Source organism: Lipophrys pholis, assembly GCF_963383615.2.
Source record: "Lipophrys pholis genome assembly, chromosome: 10".
Classification (NCBI taxonomy): Eukaryota; Metazoa; Chordata; class Actinopteri; order Blenniiformes; family Blenniidae; genus Lipophrys; species Lipophrys pholis.
Window position 1 is genome coordinate 881907 of NC_137640.1, and position 15000 is coordinate 896906.

The 15000-nt window shown below is 46.0% G+C and overlaps 1 protein-coding gene across 1 annotated transcript in view; it reads right to left on the reverse strand.

The window, feature by feature from the left end:
- LOC308115497 (glypican-5-like) overlaps positions 1-15000 on the reverse strand; it is a gene marked incomplete at both ends in the record, with an annotated part of 47590 nt that overhangs the window by 20915 nt on the left and 11675 nt on the right. Inside the window, 5 exons of the mRNA XM_080473054.1 lie at positions 9265-9387; positions 10269-10328; positions 10409-10566; positions 11815-11997; positions 13730-14274. Of these exons, the coding sequence (XP_080329180.1) occupies positions 9265-9387; positions 10269-10328; positions 10409-10566; positions 11815-11997; positions 13730-14274 (1069 nt within the window). The remainder of the gene's footprint in view (positions 1-9264; positions 9388-10268; positions 10329-10408; positions 10567-11814; positions 11998-13729; positions 14275-15000) is intronic.

Consider the following 15000-nt stretch of genomic DNA (forward strand, 5'->3'; position numbering starts at 1 on the left):
ATTTCATGTAACTGCATTGTAAAACGGGCGAAACATTTAACACGTCTCACCTACGTCCAAGAAATCAGGTGGACATATACAGAACGTCAACAGGAAGTCATGACAGCCAGACTCTAACCCAACAGGAAGTCATGACACCGACACTCTAACCCAACAGGAAGTCATGACAGCCAGACTCTAACCCAACAGGAAGTCATGACACCGACACTCTAACCCAACAGGAAGTCATGACCGCCACACTCTAACCCAACAGGAAGTCATGACCGCCACACTCTAACCCAACAGGAAGTCATGACACCGACACTCTAACCCAACAGGAAGTCATGACACCGACACTCTAACCCAACAGGAAGTCATGACAGCCAGACTCTAACCCAACAGGAAGTCATGACACAGACACTCTAACCCAACAGGAAGTCATGACACCGACACTCTAACCCAACAGGAAGTCATGACAGCCAGACTCTAACCCAACAGGAAGTCATGACAGCCAGACTCTAACCCAACAGGAAGTCATGACAGCGACACTCTAACCCAACAGGAGGTCATGACAGCGACACTCAAACCCAACAGGAAGTCATGACACCGACACTCTAACCCAACAGGAAGTCATGACAGCCACACTCTAACCCAACAGGAAGTCATGACACCGACACTCTAACCCAACAGGAAGTCATGACAGCCACACTCTAACCCAACAGGAAGTCATGACCCCCACACTCTAACCCAACAGGAAGTCATGACACCCACACTCTAACCCAACAGGAAGTCAAGACACCGACACTCTAACCCAACAGGAAGTCAAGACACCGACACTCTAACCCAACAGGAAGTCATGACACCGACACTCTAACCCAACAGGAAGTCATGACAGCCAGACTCTAACCCAACAGGAAGTCATGACAGCCACACTCTAACCCAACAGGAAGTCATGACAGCCAGACTCTAACCCAACAGGAAGTCATGACAGCCACACTCTAACCCAACAGGAAGTCATGACACCGACACTCTAACCCAACAGGAAGTCATGACAGCCAGACTCTAACCCAACAGGAAGTCAAGACACCGACACTCTAACCCAACAGGAAATCATGACAGCGACACTCTAACCCAACAGGAAGTCATGACAGCCACACTCTAACCCAACAGGAAGTCATGACAGCGACACTCTAACCCAACAGGAAGTCATGACACCGACACTCTAACCCAACAGGAAGTCAAGACACCGACACTCTAACCCAACAGGAAGTCATGACACCGACACTCTAACCCAACAGGAAGTCATGACAGCCAGACTCTAACCCAACAGGAAGTCATGACAGCCACACTCTAACCCAACAGGAAGTCATGACAGCCAGACTCTAACCCAACAGGAAGTCATGACAGCGACACTCAAACCCAACAGGAAGTCATGACCACCAGACTCTAACCCAACAGGAAGTCATGACACCGACACTCAAACCCAACAGGAAGTCATGACCACCAGACTCTAACCCAACAGGAAGTCATGACAACGACACTCTAACCCAACAGGAAGTCATGACACCGACACTCTAACCCAACAGGAAATCAAGACACCGACATTCTAACCCAACAGGAAGTCATGACAGCCAGACTCTAACCCAACAGGAAGTCATGACAGCCAGACTCTAACCCAACAGGAAGTCATGACAGCCAGACTCTAACCCAACAGGAAGTCATGACACCCAGACTCTAACCCAACAGGAAGTCATGACACCGACACTCTAACCCAACAGGAAGTCATGACAGCGACACTCTAACCCAACAGGAAGTCATGACAACGACACTCTAACCCAACAGGAAGTCATGACACCGACACTCTAACCCAACAGGAAGTCATGGCAGCAAGACTCTAACCCAACAGGAAGTCATGACAGCGACACTCTAACCCAACAGGAAGTCATGACAGCGACACTCTAACCCAACAGGAAGTCATGACAGCGACACTCTAACCCAACAGGAAGTCATGACAACGACACTCAAACCCAACAGGAAGTCATGACCACCAGACTCTAACCCAACAGGAAGTCATGACCACCAGACTCTAACCCAACAGGAAGTCATGACACCGACACTCAAACCCAACAGGAAGTCATGACCACCAGACTCTAACCCAACAGGAAGTCATGACAACGACACTCTAACCCAACAGGAAGTCATGACACCGACACTCTAACCCAACAGGAAATCAAGACACCGACATTCTAACCCAACAGGAAGTCATGACAGCCAGACTCTAACCCAACAGGAAGTCATGACAGCCAGACTCTAACCCAACAGGAAGTCATGACACCCAGACTCTAACCCAACAGGAAGTCATGACACCCAGACTCTAACCCAACAGGAAGTCATGACACCGACACTCTAACCCAACAGGAAGTCATGACAGCGACACTCTAACCCAACAGGAAGTCATGACAACGACACTCTAACCCAACAGGAAGTCATGACACCGACACTCTAACCCAACAGGAAGTCATGGCAGCCAGACTCTAACCCAACAGGAAGTCATGACAGCGACACTCTAACCCAACAGGAAGTCATGACAGCGACACTCTAACCCAACAGGAAGTCATGACAGCGACACTCTAACCCAACAGGAAGTCATGACAACGACACTCAAACCCAACAGGAAGTCATGACCACCAGACTCTAACCCAACAGGAAGTCATGACCACCAGACTCTAACCCAACAGGAAGTCTGCCTGTTAATTTGTCGGTAACAGTGAACTTCTGGTGTTGAACTCCTCCTACAGAGTAAATCTGAGAGACACAACAATCCTTCTTTATGAAAACAAAATCAAAATTCTTCACAAAAGTCAAGGAGTGTGGCCATGGTAGCCGCCCAAATATCTGATGGTTCGCCATGAAACAGGAGGTGATGTTAAACTAATTTAATGTTAATTTGAGTTTCAGACTCTTTCCAGGCCCATTCCTAAAAAAACAAGGCAGAGGAGGTGAAGCATTGGCTGGAAGGAAGGTCGACATTTATTAATAAATGAAGGTCAAGGCCGACTGCGTCTGTTGTTCCAGGCTGATCAACAGGCGTAACCATGAAGCATCCCGAGGTGAGAGATGTCATCATGTTCTGTAATGACCATCAGAGCTCAATGGTTTATGGAATCTGTTCAAATTACAATCCTCATAATGAAGAAACCTTCAACGATGCTTTTCCTACATCTGGGGCACAAAGTGTTTCTGGATCGGTGAAAGCGACAGATGTGCCGGACTCAGTATTGCGTGACCTTCTCAACATCAGCAGAAGCATGCAAATGAGAAAAATGCAGATTACTGTAAAGTATCCACAGTATCAGGCGCAGCATGGATTTTGTGGTATTTGCATTAGATGCCTTTGGGAAGCCTACACTCTGCATAAAGATGTATTGGACAATTAAACATGGACGAGACAAAAGCTATGACTTGAATAGTGAGAAGGAGGTTAGAAAAATGGTGGACGACAAATTGGACTGAATACACATCCCACCACAGGTTATTGGTTTTTATGATATAAGTCTATGACAGTATTCCTTCTGAAGGGCCCAGGCAGAGCAGCACAAGAGAATATCTCGGTAGATCATTGAGTAACAAAATGATGTGATTGGCGACACAGAAAAAGACTTCAGTCACTGATGAGCATTTTTCACCCTGGAGGTGTCGAGTGGAGCAACGAGGAAACTGGACAACAGACTCACATCCGGGGCTTCAGCAGCCAATTTATCCCGCCATGTAGGATGTAATGGAAACATCAATAATGGATGTAGTGAGGAGAACTGAAGCACAATAATAGAACTGAGAGGCTGAAACACAAACAGACGCCCGGCTGTGGTTTGCATCCTTCTGTTTGTTGGTGAAAGCAGAAGACTCACGAAGCACCAGAGGGTTTTTAACCAAAGTTGGGTTAAAGGTTATGTTTCTGTCCAGGTGTATTTATTCACTGATTTGTATGTATTTTAACAACTTTTTGCCTAAACTATTAAACCAAATTCCCCAAAGAATGGGAACCGGCAGAACATGATTTAGCCTCAACATTGCAGCTCCATGAAGCAACTCAAACGACCATGATGGACGGAGTGGATCAATAACCTTGTGATCCATTGGTCTCCATGGTGACAAGTGTGGCATCTACCGAGTGTAGCTCTAGTTCTTTCTGAATCTGACAGATACTTTTCCATCTAAAAACTCTGAGGACAAAGTCGTCCCTCCAGCTTTTATAAATCCGCCCAGCTGTCAGCTCTGTGTGCGTTGCTCTAAGTTACATACTTTAGTTGGCGGTCGAACGGTGACACGTGTTAGTTTGGTCTGTTTGAGTTCTTATTAAAATCAAATATTTTGAATTGTATGCTGAAACTGCTGCCACGGAAGGAGGATCAGACTTCCCAGCTGTCATGAATCAGACCTGGACCCGAGAGCAGAATCATGGGAAAGTTCCAGAGTTTCTTAAAGTCTTCCAGAGCAGGCGGCGGAATCAGAGAGGAGAATCCAAAAGCCAAAGCCAAGTCGACGAGGAGCAACACAGCGACACGAAGTACTGAGACCATCTGACACAGGGAGGTCAGGGGTTAATGTCAGGGGAACGCTGGACAGTACAGACTCTGTGTGTGTGTGTGTGTGTGTGTGTGTGTGTGTGTGTGTGTGTGTGTGTGTGTGTGTGTGTGTGTGTGTGTGTGTGTGTGTGTGTGTGTGTGTCAGACACCAGAAAATTATATCACAAGAACTGTGTTATGGATGACAGAGAGAGGTGTGACTGAGTGACGCCTCAAAGACACACACACACACACACACACACACACACACACACACACACACACACACACACACACACACACACACACACACACACACACACACACACACACACACACACACACACCTGTTTACTGGGACTATTATGCCAGTATACAATATTTCTCTACAAAACATTGACGGCTGTTGATTTTGTTGTAAATTTCAGGCACAGATTTTAACGTGGACAAAATCACCAGAGAACACATGGGGTAAACATGGGGTAAACATGGGGTAATCCTGGGGTAATCCTGGGGTAATCATGGGGTAATCATGGGGTAATCATGGAGTAAACATGGGGTAATCATGGGGTAATCATGGGGTAAACATGGGGTAATCATGGGGTAATCATGGGGTAATCATGGGGTAATCATGGAGTAAACATGGGGTAATCATGGAGTAAACATAGGGTAAACATGGGGTAATCATGGGGTAATCATGGGGTAAACATGGGGTAAACATGGGGTAATCAGGGGGATAAACATGGGGTAAACATGGAGTAACCTTGGGGTAAACATGGGGTAAACATGGGGTAAACATTGGGTAAACATGGGGTAATCATGAGGTAAACATGGGGTAAACATGGAGTAAACATGGGGTAAACATGGAGTAACCTTGGGGTAAACATGGGGTAAACATGGGGTAAACATTGGGTAAACATGGGGTGTGGCAGCTCTTCAGCTGAAAGGACAGAGTGGAGCTCATTACTTCCCGTGATGTTACCGCCCTCTTCTGGACACAGCCAGCTACTACAGTTGTCAGTGCACGCGCTATAAGAGCTCATAAGATCTCAAATTATTGATAATTTCCATTCCTGCCATACGTCGCATCCTTACTTGTAATACCAAGGGCAATAGTAGGAGACTGATGTTTGTGTAACATATCCAGATTGTCCACACCAAACAATGTGTGGCTTATAAAAATACAGTAATACAGGAAAAGAAAGAGGAAAAAGAAAAATGAAGGGAAAAAAAGGCAAACAGAAAAAGAAGGAAAGGAAAAAAAGAAGAAAAAGGGGAAAATAATATCTACTATGGTTAAAACTAGGGATGTCCTGATCCGGTCGGTAGATATCGGATCAGGACATCCCTAGTTAAAACTGCTCTACAACCACGAGGAAACGCTCTGCAGCTATAAATAGTTAAATAACTAAAGTGGCTGAAACAGCCAAGATGCATAAAATAGTTAAAGCAGGAAAATCTGTTGAAACTACAAGAGCTGAAAATGTGATAAAAATATATCTGAGTTGTACAAATGACACTTCTGGATGCAACAGAATTTCTGTTTGTAGAGCAACTTTATAAACACGTTCTTTCTTCATTTCTGAGAATTTACATGTTCTGCAGCTCCAGACAATTGATTTTCTGGTGGAAAATCACAAAACTGTCTCTTTGGGTCATAAAGGGGAAACGTTTCCAACGTGTAACACTCATGTTGTCAAAATGAAGTGTGAACGCTGGATGAGTCATTTGGATGATCGTCCGTTAAAAAAAAAAAAAGGTTTAGTTCTCTTTGTTTCTTTTTTAAATGTTTGTACATGTTCATAAATAAATAAATAAATAAATAAATAAATAAATAAATAAATAAATAAATAAATAAATAAATAAATAAATAAATACGGTTGCAGATTCATCCTAAACCTTGCTTTGGCAATGTCAGGAGCCAATGAAGAATATTTACGAATATAATGTTCTATGTCTTCCAAACCCTGTAAGCCCCGCCCCGTAAGCCCCGCCCTGCACGCCCTGCCCTGTAAGCACCGCCCCGCAAGCCCCGCCCTGTAAGCCCCGCCCCGTAAGCCCCGCCCTGTGAGCCCCACCCTGCACGCCCTGCCCTGTAAGCCCCGCCCTGTAAGCCCCGCCCCGTAAGCCCCGCCCTGTGAGCCCCACCCTGCACGCCCTGCCCTGTAAGCTCCGCCCTGTAAGCCCCGCCCCACACGCCCCACCCTGCACGCCCCGCCCTGTATGCCCCGCCCTCTGGTCCTAAAAGAGCCTCTCAAAAACAATCCAACTACATAAATTCAGTGTTGAAGCTTGAATTCTTTCTCCCGATCGACCAATAAGAACTCAGAAAAAAAAAATTGTAGTCGGCTTCTCCTCTACCACACACACACACACACACACACACACACACACACACACACACACACACACACACACACACACACACACACACACACACACACACACACACACACACACACACACACACACACACATTTGTAAGTGAAGTGGGTCAGAGGGTGGAGGAGATGAATGGAGGTCTGAATGGGAAGACGGAGAGATGAACAGAGGGCTGAAAAATGAATGAATGGATGGATGAAAGAGAGAAGAAGATGTAAAGAGGTCAGAGAGGCTCAGCTTGGCTGCAGTCCAACTTCTCCTCCTGGCCTCCGAGGAAAACTTCACCCCAGAATCTAATCCACACATGAAGGACGGTACTTTGGGATTTTTGGTTTTCAAACACAAATTATGAACAAATTCCAAATAAAGACAAGACTTTCTATTTGAAGTGGGAAAACATGAAGTGAGAAGAAGACGAGGCCTCGATGTGTAGAAAATTAAATGAGAGCAAAAACACTGTGGAAAACTGTGATCGCACTAAAACCAGCATCAGAGGTTCACATTTAATATCTGGCAGCAACAGAAAGTTTAATAAGGAAATAAACACCATTTCATTTTGCCTCCAACGTTCTGATGAGGCCGGAATTCTGTTCCAGAACCGGCAGAGTCGTGACGGGTCAAATCAAAGTGTTTGATCCGATTGATCAACTGAAAACAGGGCTGTGTGTGTGTGTGTGTGTGTGTGTGTGTGTGTGTGTGTGTGTGTGTGTGTGTGTGTGTGTGTGTGTGTGTGTGGACCCCTGAACCCTCCTGCCCCGGGGGTGATTCCTCTTGTGAGGCTGCTGAACCTCTCAGGCTGCTTCTTCATTATTATTCCATTTTAGCCCATTTTTATTAAATTTAAACACACTGCCTTTATAAAGCACATTACAACAATCTTGCCTTTTTAGATTGAGAGCGCCATCTAGTGGTGAAACATTATAGTTCTTGTGAACAGAGAGCCCCCTAGTGGTGAAACATTATAGTTCTTGTGAACAGAGAGCCCCCTAGTGGTGAAACATTATAGTTCTTGTGAACAGAGAGCCCCCTAGTGGTGAAACATTATAGTTTTTTTAAACCGATAGTGAACAGAGACACTTATTAAGACTCTTTTATTAACATACTTGTGAACAATCACAAGCTGAATCTTCATTCGTCTCTTTTAGAAAGTTCCTGTGTTTTGGGGCATCAACTGGTCCTACAGTTTGTCCTCGTGACGTGTCCCCCTGAGGAGTAGAGCGTGTCCTCAGGCACCCTGCATCAGGTTTGACTGTACTTCAGTCTAATAACGACACTAATCGTAGTCCAACTAGCGCCACTCGAATAGCATTGATATCAGTGATAGCCGATACGGTACCGATACCTGGAACCTGGGAATCGATACCGGAACTCAACAGTACCAAGTCACGGTACTTTTCTGTGTTTATGTGGTGATAACTGTTCATTTGTTTAATAAGGAAATCTCAGGATACAAACTTTAACAAATATTGTAAAACAACATCCTGTTGCTCGTATTGTAACGTCGCTGTTGTTTCACAAACTTCCTTCAACATGAAAACCCTGAACTGTAACGAGCAATGTTGTTTTCTAATACTGGACCCGTTAAAGCCAGCCCCTCTTCCTCCTGTTCCTCCCTTTCCCCTCTGGAAGCTCTGTGACGAGGCTCCATGGAGCCCATCAGTTTAACTCAATGAGAATCTTCATCTTCAGCCTGGAGAAACATCCAGAGCTGAACCAGGATCTTCATCACATCAGACATTTTCCCGCCGCTGGCCTCGTACGTCACCTCACTAATAGTTCACAATAACCTTTGATGGTGGAAACAGCACAACACCTCCCCCTACAGTTATAGACAAGCAACTACATACAAAATAGTTTCTCACTACATGATGACCAGTATTTTCCCACAGCCACTCGTGTCTTCTTTAATGTGTTTGAAATCACTTGAGTAGCTGTGATGTAACTCAGAACACTATAATAATAGACATGCGTTCATTTCTCACTTTGAAAGTCTTTTCAATAGAACATAGGAGATTTAACCACACAGGGAAGCTCCTGTAACGTTGTTTAAATCTTCATAGAGTCCAGGCTCAACAACTGGATTTCATATACATCTGACCTTGCAGGCAAATTTGCTATTTTCAGATGAGGTTGTGTTTAATGTTTTCGAGTATAATAAACCATTTTTCAGAATTCATGTGACAGAGAGAAGAAAGAAAGCTGCTAAAAGGTGTGGACTATTCTACTGGCATGGTGTCTGTCTGGTCTGAGTTCCTGGGAAGACAAGAGGAGCCTCTCCTGATGCAGCAGAGTATTCAGATTATCATTATTCAGATGTTATATTATAGTATTCACAGACCTTTCCACCACGTCTTGACCGCTCCAGCAGGTGTGCTGCTCAACCTCCATCTCGCTTTCGCAGAGCATCTCCGGCAGTTCTGAGAAGAACCACCGGTACCGCTGGATGGACGCCGCAAACTCTCTGAGAGGGTCAGAGAGTAGAAACTGTGAGAAAAATATGCCTTTTTCTTAGTTCTGATTCAGACTCAGCAAAATCCCTTCTGAGCTCAGTGGGAGGTTACAGGACAGACAGCAGGACACAGGAGCAGAGGTCCACTCTGGACAGCTCAACAATGACAACAAGGTCCGATACTGGATGGAAATACACAGGAGCCGTTTTCATGACTTCCCACCAAACAAAACTTGTTTAGAGCCGCAAAACATGTTAATGATCAGTAATGAAGGAGTGTGACACAGGTACAATTGAAATATATTTAAAGTTGGGTGACCAGCAAAGTCGGCTTAGAATTTTCAGTTTTCGTCCACCAGTATTTATTTATTTATTTGTTGGTTCTTATATATGTATTTTACCAAAGTTTTCACAAAAACTACACGCCCAAAGTACATGAACTCTTCGGGGATGATTTGTCATCATCCAAGGACCAGTCGATTAGATTTTGGGACGTTAACGACTAAATGTTTCTGAATAAATCCCCAAAACTGTGAAAAAATGTCCAATACAAAGTGGGTGAGAGAGGTACCTCATGGAGGAGATCAGAGGAGATCAGCGTCAGTTGCCATGGAGACGCTCAGCGTTTCACAGTGATGTAGCTACCTGACAGGCTAGTTAGCATTGATACGAGCTAACGGCTATCATGCGAGAGACGCTAACTCTTTTCAGCAAACAAATGTGGCGTTGGTGAAAGTCTGTGCTCTACCGAGTGTAGCTCTAGTATATTAAAAATAATTCTGCTGTTGTGGCCATTTTTAAAAAGTTTTTTGTTGAAATGAATTTTCACGCTTTAGACATTTTATTCATTCGTCTATTTTAGGCTCTTCGGCTGGATAACTATCTAAAGTTACCTGGAGAGTTTCTTCAGGCTGCGGCTCTTGTCTCCTCTTGAACCTTTCAGAGGAAACGACCTACAATCACAGACAGACCCGTCAGATTTCTTTCTGTCCGTGTCACAACTTCACGCATTAATCCCGGGTTCACGGTTCACCTCTGGGACTGTGGTTGTACCCGCCGGAGAGCGTGGGGGCCGACGGAGGGAGGGGAAGTCCCATGTGGCCCGTCCACACTTCCTGTTGCAGGGCGCAGGGTGCTGGAGGGCTGAGCGCTCAGCACCGTGGGGGGCTGAGGACCACACACCTTCTCTACCTGAAAACAGACAGAGGACAGAAGACATAACAATCACTACAGCGGCCGCCTCTCACAAAAATACCACGTCATGCCAATGGAGGATGTTGAATTGGGTGAAAGCAGAGACGCTTCATGTGTCCTAATTTGACCAGAATCTGAACGTAGAAGAGGAAAGGCAGCGATGAACCTTTTCTCTGTGTTCAGTGTCATCAACACCTGGATTTGCTTGTCATATCTAAAATGAATATCACTTGTACAATGAGCTCTTTATCTTGTTTGAGAGTGCTTCATGTGGTTTGTTTGCTCTAATTGGAAGATGAATCTTTATTTTCTAACTTTCAATCTTAAAAAAATAAAACTCTTCACCAATAGCAGAGCACAGTAGGGCCAACATTTTAAACTCTTTGGTTATTGACATACAGCTTACTAAGTCAATGAGAAAGTATGAATAGTATGAGTATGAATTCACGTCATCATAGACTCATAAAACTTGAGTTTCTAAAAAAGTTCTTTGCCAAAAACCAAAGTCTTCCTAGTCAGTGGAGTTATTACATGAAGTAACTGGTTTAAAGATCATGGCAGGGCTTTGGGTGTCTAGTAAATAAATACTGATTGAATGTTTTGTTCTTATTAGCAACAATTAGCGGTGCAGTTATGCTAGAGTGTTTGTTTACCTCTCAGGAATCTACTCTGAGTCCACAATGTTCTCTAACATTCTGCTGCTTGTCTTTCTCTGCCTCCAGCAGTGTGTGTGTGTGCATGCAGCCTGTGTTTGTGTGTTTTGTGTTTGTCTACAGATTAGCCACAGAAACTTTCTCATCACTCTCAACCAAACTGCATTCTGGGTATCGGTTGTCCCGCCAACCACAGCCTTTGTCTGGCCCTGGATCTGTATTCAGCCGAACATACAGACTGGCGCTCACACAGACCGGGGAACCCGAGTCTCTGGAGGAAAAGGCTGTTTTTAGACTGTCTTGGTACAAGGCATTTTTAAGAACACCCAACTGCTTGGCTGAAAGAAACCCACGGCCTTGCTGGGTCTGTGTCCAAACTTCAAATGGCTTTATCATTGAGGGAAACTAGTTAGGATGCTTCAGTCATCTGCTGCTGACCCCCAACAGGCCTAGATTACTTTAGTTATTGTGCTCTACTGGGGCAAGCTCTACACTGTGCTCAATGGGCTGGCCTCAAGGTTCTACTGTGAATAATTTCCAGTTTGGGAAGTTTAAAGTCAGCTATGTTAGTCCCACAGTCCGTCCTGCTCACTGTGGCTGTGATGCGGGGCCCATGCAGCTGAGCGTGCAGCACGGCGTCATTCATGTGGTTCTGAACCGCCAGCAGAGCCAGCTCCAGGCTGTTGTGGTTGCTGCTGGTCGCTAAAGTCGCAGCTAACCGCTCAAGCATCACCACCAGACGCCCCCAGGGGGCGCCCAGCTCAGATATCGCCACCTGGAAAAGAAAGAAAGGCAGGAAAGGAAATCAGAAGGCACAACTTTAAAAACTCGGAGGCAACAAGAAGGACAGAAAGATGACCTCAGTATTTATTAAAACAAATACAAAACTAGAGCTACACTCGGTAGATCCTTGGATGAGATAAATTATCCCTGAAAATTTCATGAAAGTCTGGTGAGTATTTTTTGCAAGAATTTGGTAAAATACATACAAACCACTAAATAAATAAATGAAAGCTGCAAGCAGCCTTGGTCGGGACGCTCTCTGGCCTAATCATGGCCTCTGGCCCATTTGAATATCGACAAAATATACATTCTGAGGGTTTTTATAAACAGGGACTTTTATTTTGAAGGGGGTTCCTGCTTTTATTTTGAAAGGTATGTCACCCGGAGCCCTGCTAACAACGAAACCATCGGAGGCCTGGCCTTCGGGCCCGGTCCTCGGTGGTCGGCCTGCCACCGGCGGGGCGTGAGCGTTTTTAATTCATCATTCATTCATTAGGAAATGTTTACTCTCTTGGTTTTGTTTGTTCTTGAAATAAATTAAACTTTTTCTTGTTTAATTGCACAGAGGGTAAATGTTTGTCGTGGCGAGCGTCATGTCTCAAGAACCACCGTCTTTATTCTCTGACTCCACCAGAGGGCGCTCTTGGTTTGAAGATCGAGGCTGAAGGACTGGAAATGAAGTGTGTTTTCAAACATCTGTAGAACAGACAGCGCCACCTAGTGGCTCCAGGAAATAAAGACAGTGGTTCATGAAGCTTCATTTGGCCGTCGCTCCTATAAAGGTGAAGAAAATGTAGAGAAGAGACATTCTAATGACTGCTGACTCAGCAGATTCTATCAGGGAGAGTCTCAACTATTAAACTACTGATCTGGACCTTAAAACTAGAATCTGGACCGCCAGTCAAACCACTGCGGGTCGGCCGTGTTGGTTTCCTGGAGCATGAGCAGAAGGAAGTGTTTACCCGGAGGGGGGATGCTCATGTGTAGTAACAGCGCTCCGTCACCTCCAGCCGTCTCTGCGGGGGGGAATCAACCCCGTGAAAACAAAATTGCGCCTTGAGATAAAAACCTGACGGCTGCAGCAGATCAGAACCCCGGCATCGTGGAAACGGACCCCCCACCGGGAGGAAACTTTTTCGGAAACACTGGTGTTCGTTGCCGTGTGGGCGGGGCCTGAGGCTGGCAGGTAAGCTTGTGGCCCCCACCTCTCACCTCGTGGTTCCATCAGGACCAGAACCTCACAACACTAAAACAGCTTGTTCCCGTCATGAGCCTCATGAGCTCACTGAACCACACACACACCCAGGGCCACTGACCTGCTAACCTCACATGCATGTTTCTGGACTGTGGGGGGGGGGGGGGGGGGCATGCAGACTCCACACAGAAAGGCTATTTCAACCCAAAACACCACCACCATGGACAATATACACTAGAACAATATACATGGTAAATACTGTAGATTGTACCTTTCCACATCAATATGTACTGTACATGTCATCCTCTCTAATAAAACTCTATTGTTTGCTGCTGTTTGCACTGTTACTCTGGCCTCCTGTCTTTTTCTCTTTATTATTGTTGCACGAACCCCCAGAACCAGTTCCTCCTCTTGTTTGAACGATGCCTGGCGGGAAATACGATTCTGCTTTGTCAACATCAATGCAGACAAGTAGAGAAATGTAAGGAGACGCACATATGAAGCATTGAATGCACAGTCCAGGACTCACCAGGCAGCCTCTCATGATGTTGACACACAGGCCTGTGCACGGCCGAATGAGCGTCAGCCCTCTGCAGTGGGAGCAGTACTGCATCCTCACTAAGCCCCGCCCACACTCTCTGGACAGGGTCACCTTCTCGGTTGCGTTCAGCACCTCTCCAGCCAACCCCAGCAACCGGCTCAGCGCCCGGCCGTGTTGGAGCGCGCGGGACAGGCTGCCGACCAGCAGGCGAGGATGAGGGCCAAACGGGCTGACGTCCGGCTGCGTCATCCGCAGGCAGTCGTCCTGATTGGTGGACTGAAGCGAGAGCTGGGCTGACGAGTAACCAATCCCAGGGTTCAACAGGCGGCGGTAAACTAGCGGGAAGAGGTCACTGTAGAATCGACGCACAGCGCTGTCCAGGGAGGAGTTGGCTCGTCCAGAAAGGTGCAGGTGGATGTTGTTGAACAACTGCAGCACGAGGGGCTGGCAGTCGGAGGCCAGGGCGGAGTAGGCGCTGTCGAACAGAGCGCCGGTCAGATTGGACGTGAAAGAAACGAGTGACTCGATGGTCTCTGGGACAGGAGAGGAGAGGAGACAAGACAAAACAGGGTTTCATCCACAGCAATGAAGAACTGACTGAAACATTAACACTACCACCCACAACTATTTGCAGAGTCAGCTATTTAGTTTGTTGGTGAAGAGCCCCTCCTCCTCACGGCGTAGGAGTCGTACCTGCAGCAAAACACGACTAAATGGGTGAATGTGACTCACGGTGTGAAGGAACAAGGGAAATCCATTCACTACTTCAGTGTCTTCTTGGTGTTGTTTTATTTTCAACCATCACGTTGGCAGCTTGCCAGCCGTTTGATGCCCCGCCCCCCTTTTATTTTTATTCCAATTTATTTCAGATGTTCAAGATGAAGTTTAAACTACTTTTGTAACTCAGTTAGAGTTCAAGTATCCAGAGAGCTGGACAGTTCACACTGACGAGCCAAGAAATAACTGGAACTAAGGGTTCAGTGTTACCCCCAGAAATACTACGAAATAATACAACAAACAATAAAACCAAATACAATGAAAACCTCTGACAGTAAAGCAAGCCATCCGTCCATCCCTCCATCCGTCCATCCGTCCATCCGTCCATCCATCCATCCATCCATCCGTCCATCCGTCCATCCGTCCGTCCGTCCGTCCGTCCGTCCATCCATCCATCCATCCATCGGTCCGTCCATCCGTCCATCCATCGGTCCGTCCATCCATCCATCCATCCATCCATCGGTCCGTCCATCCATCCATCC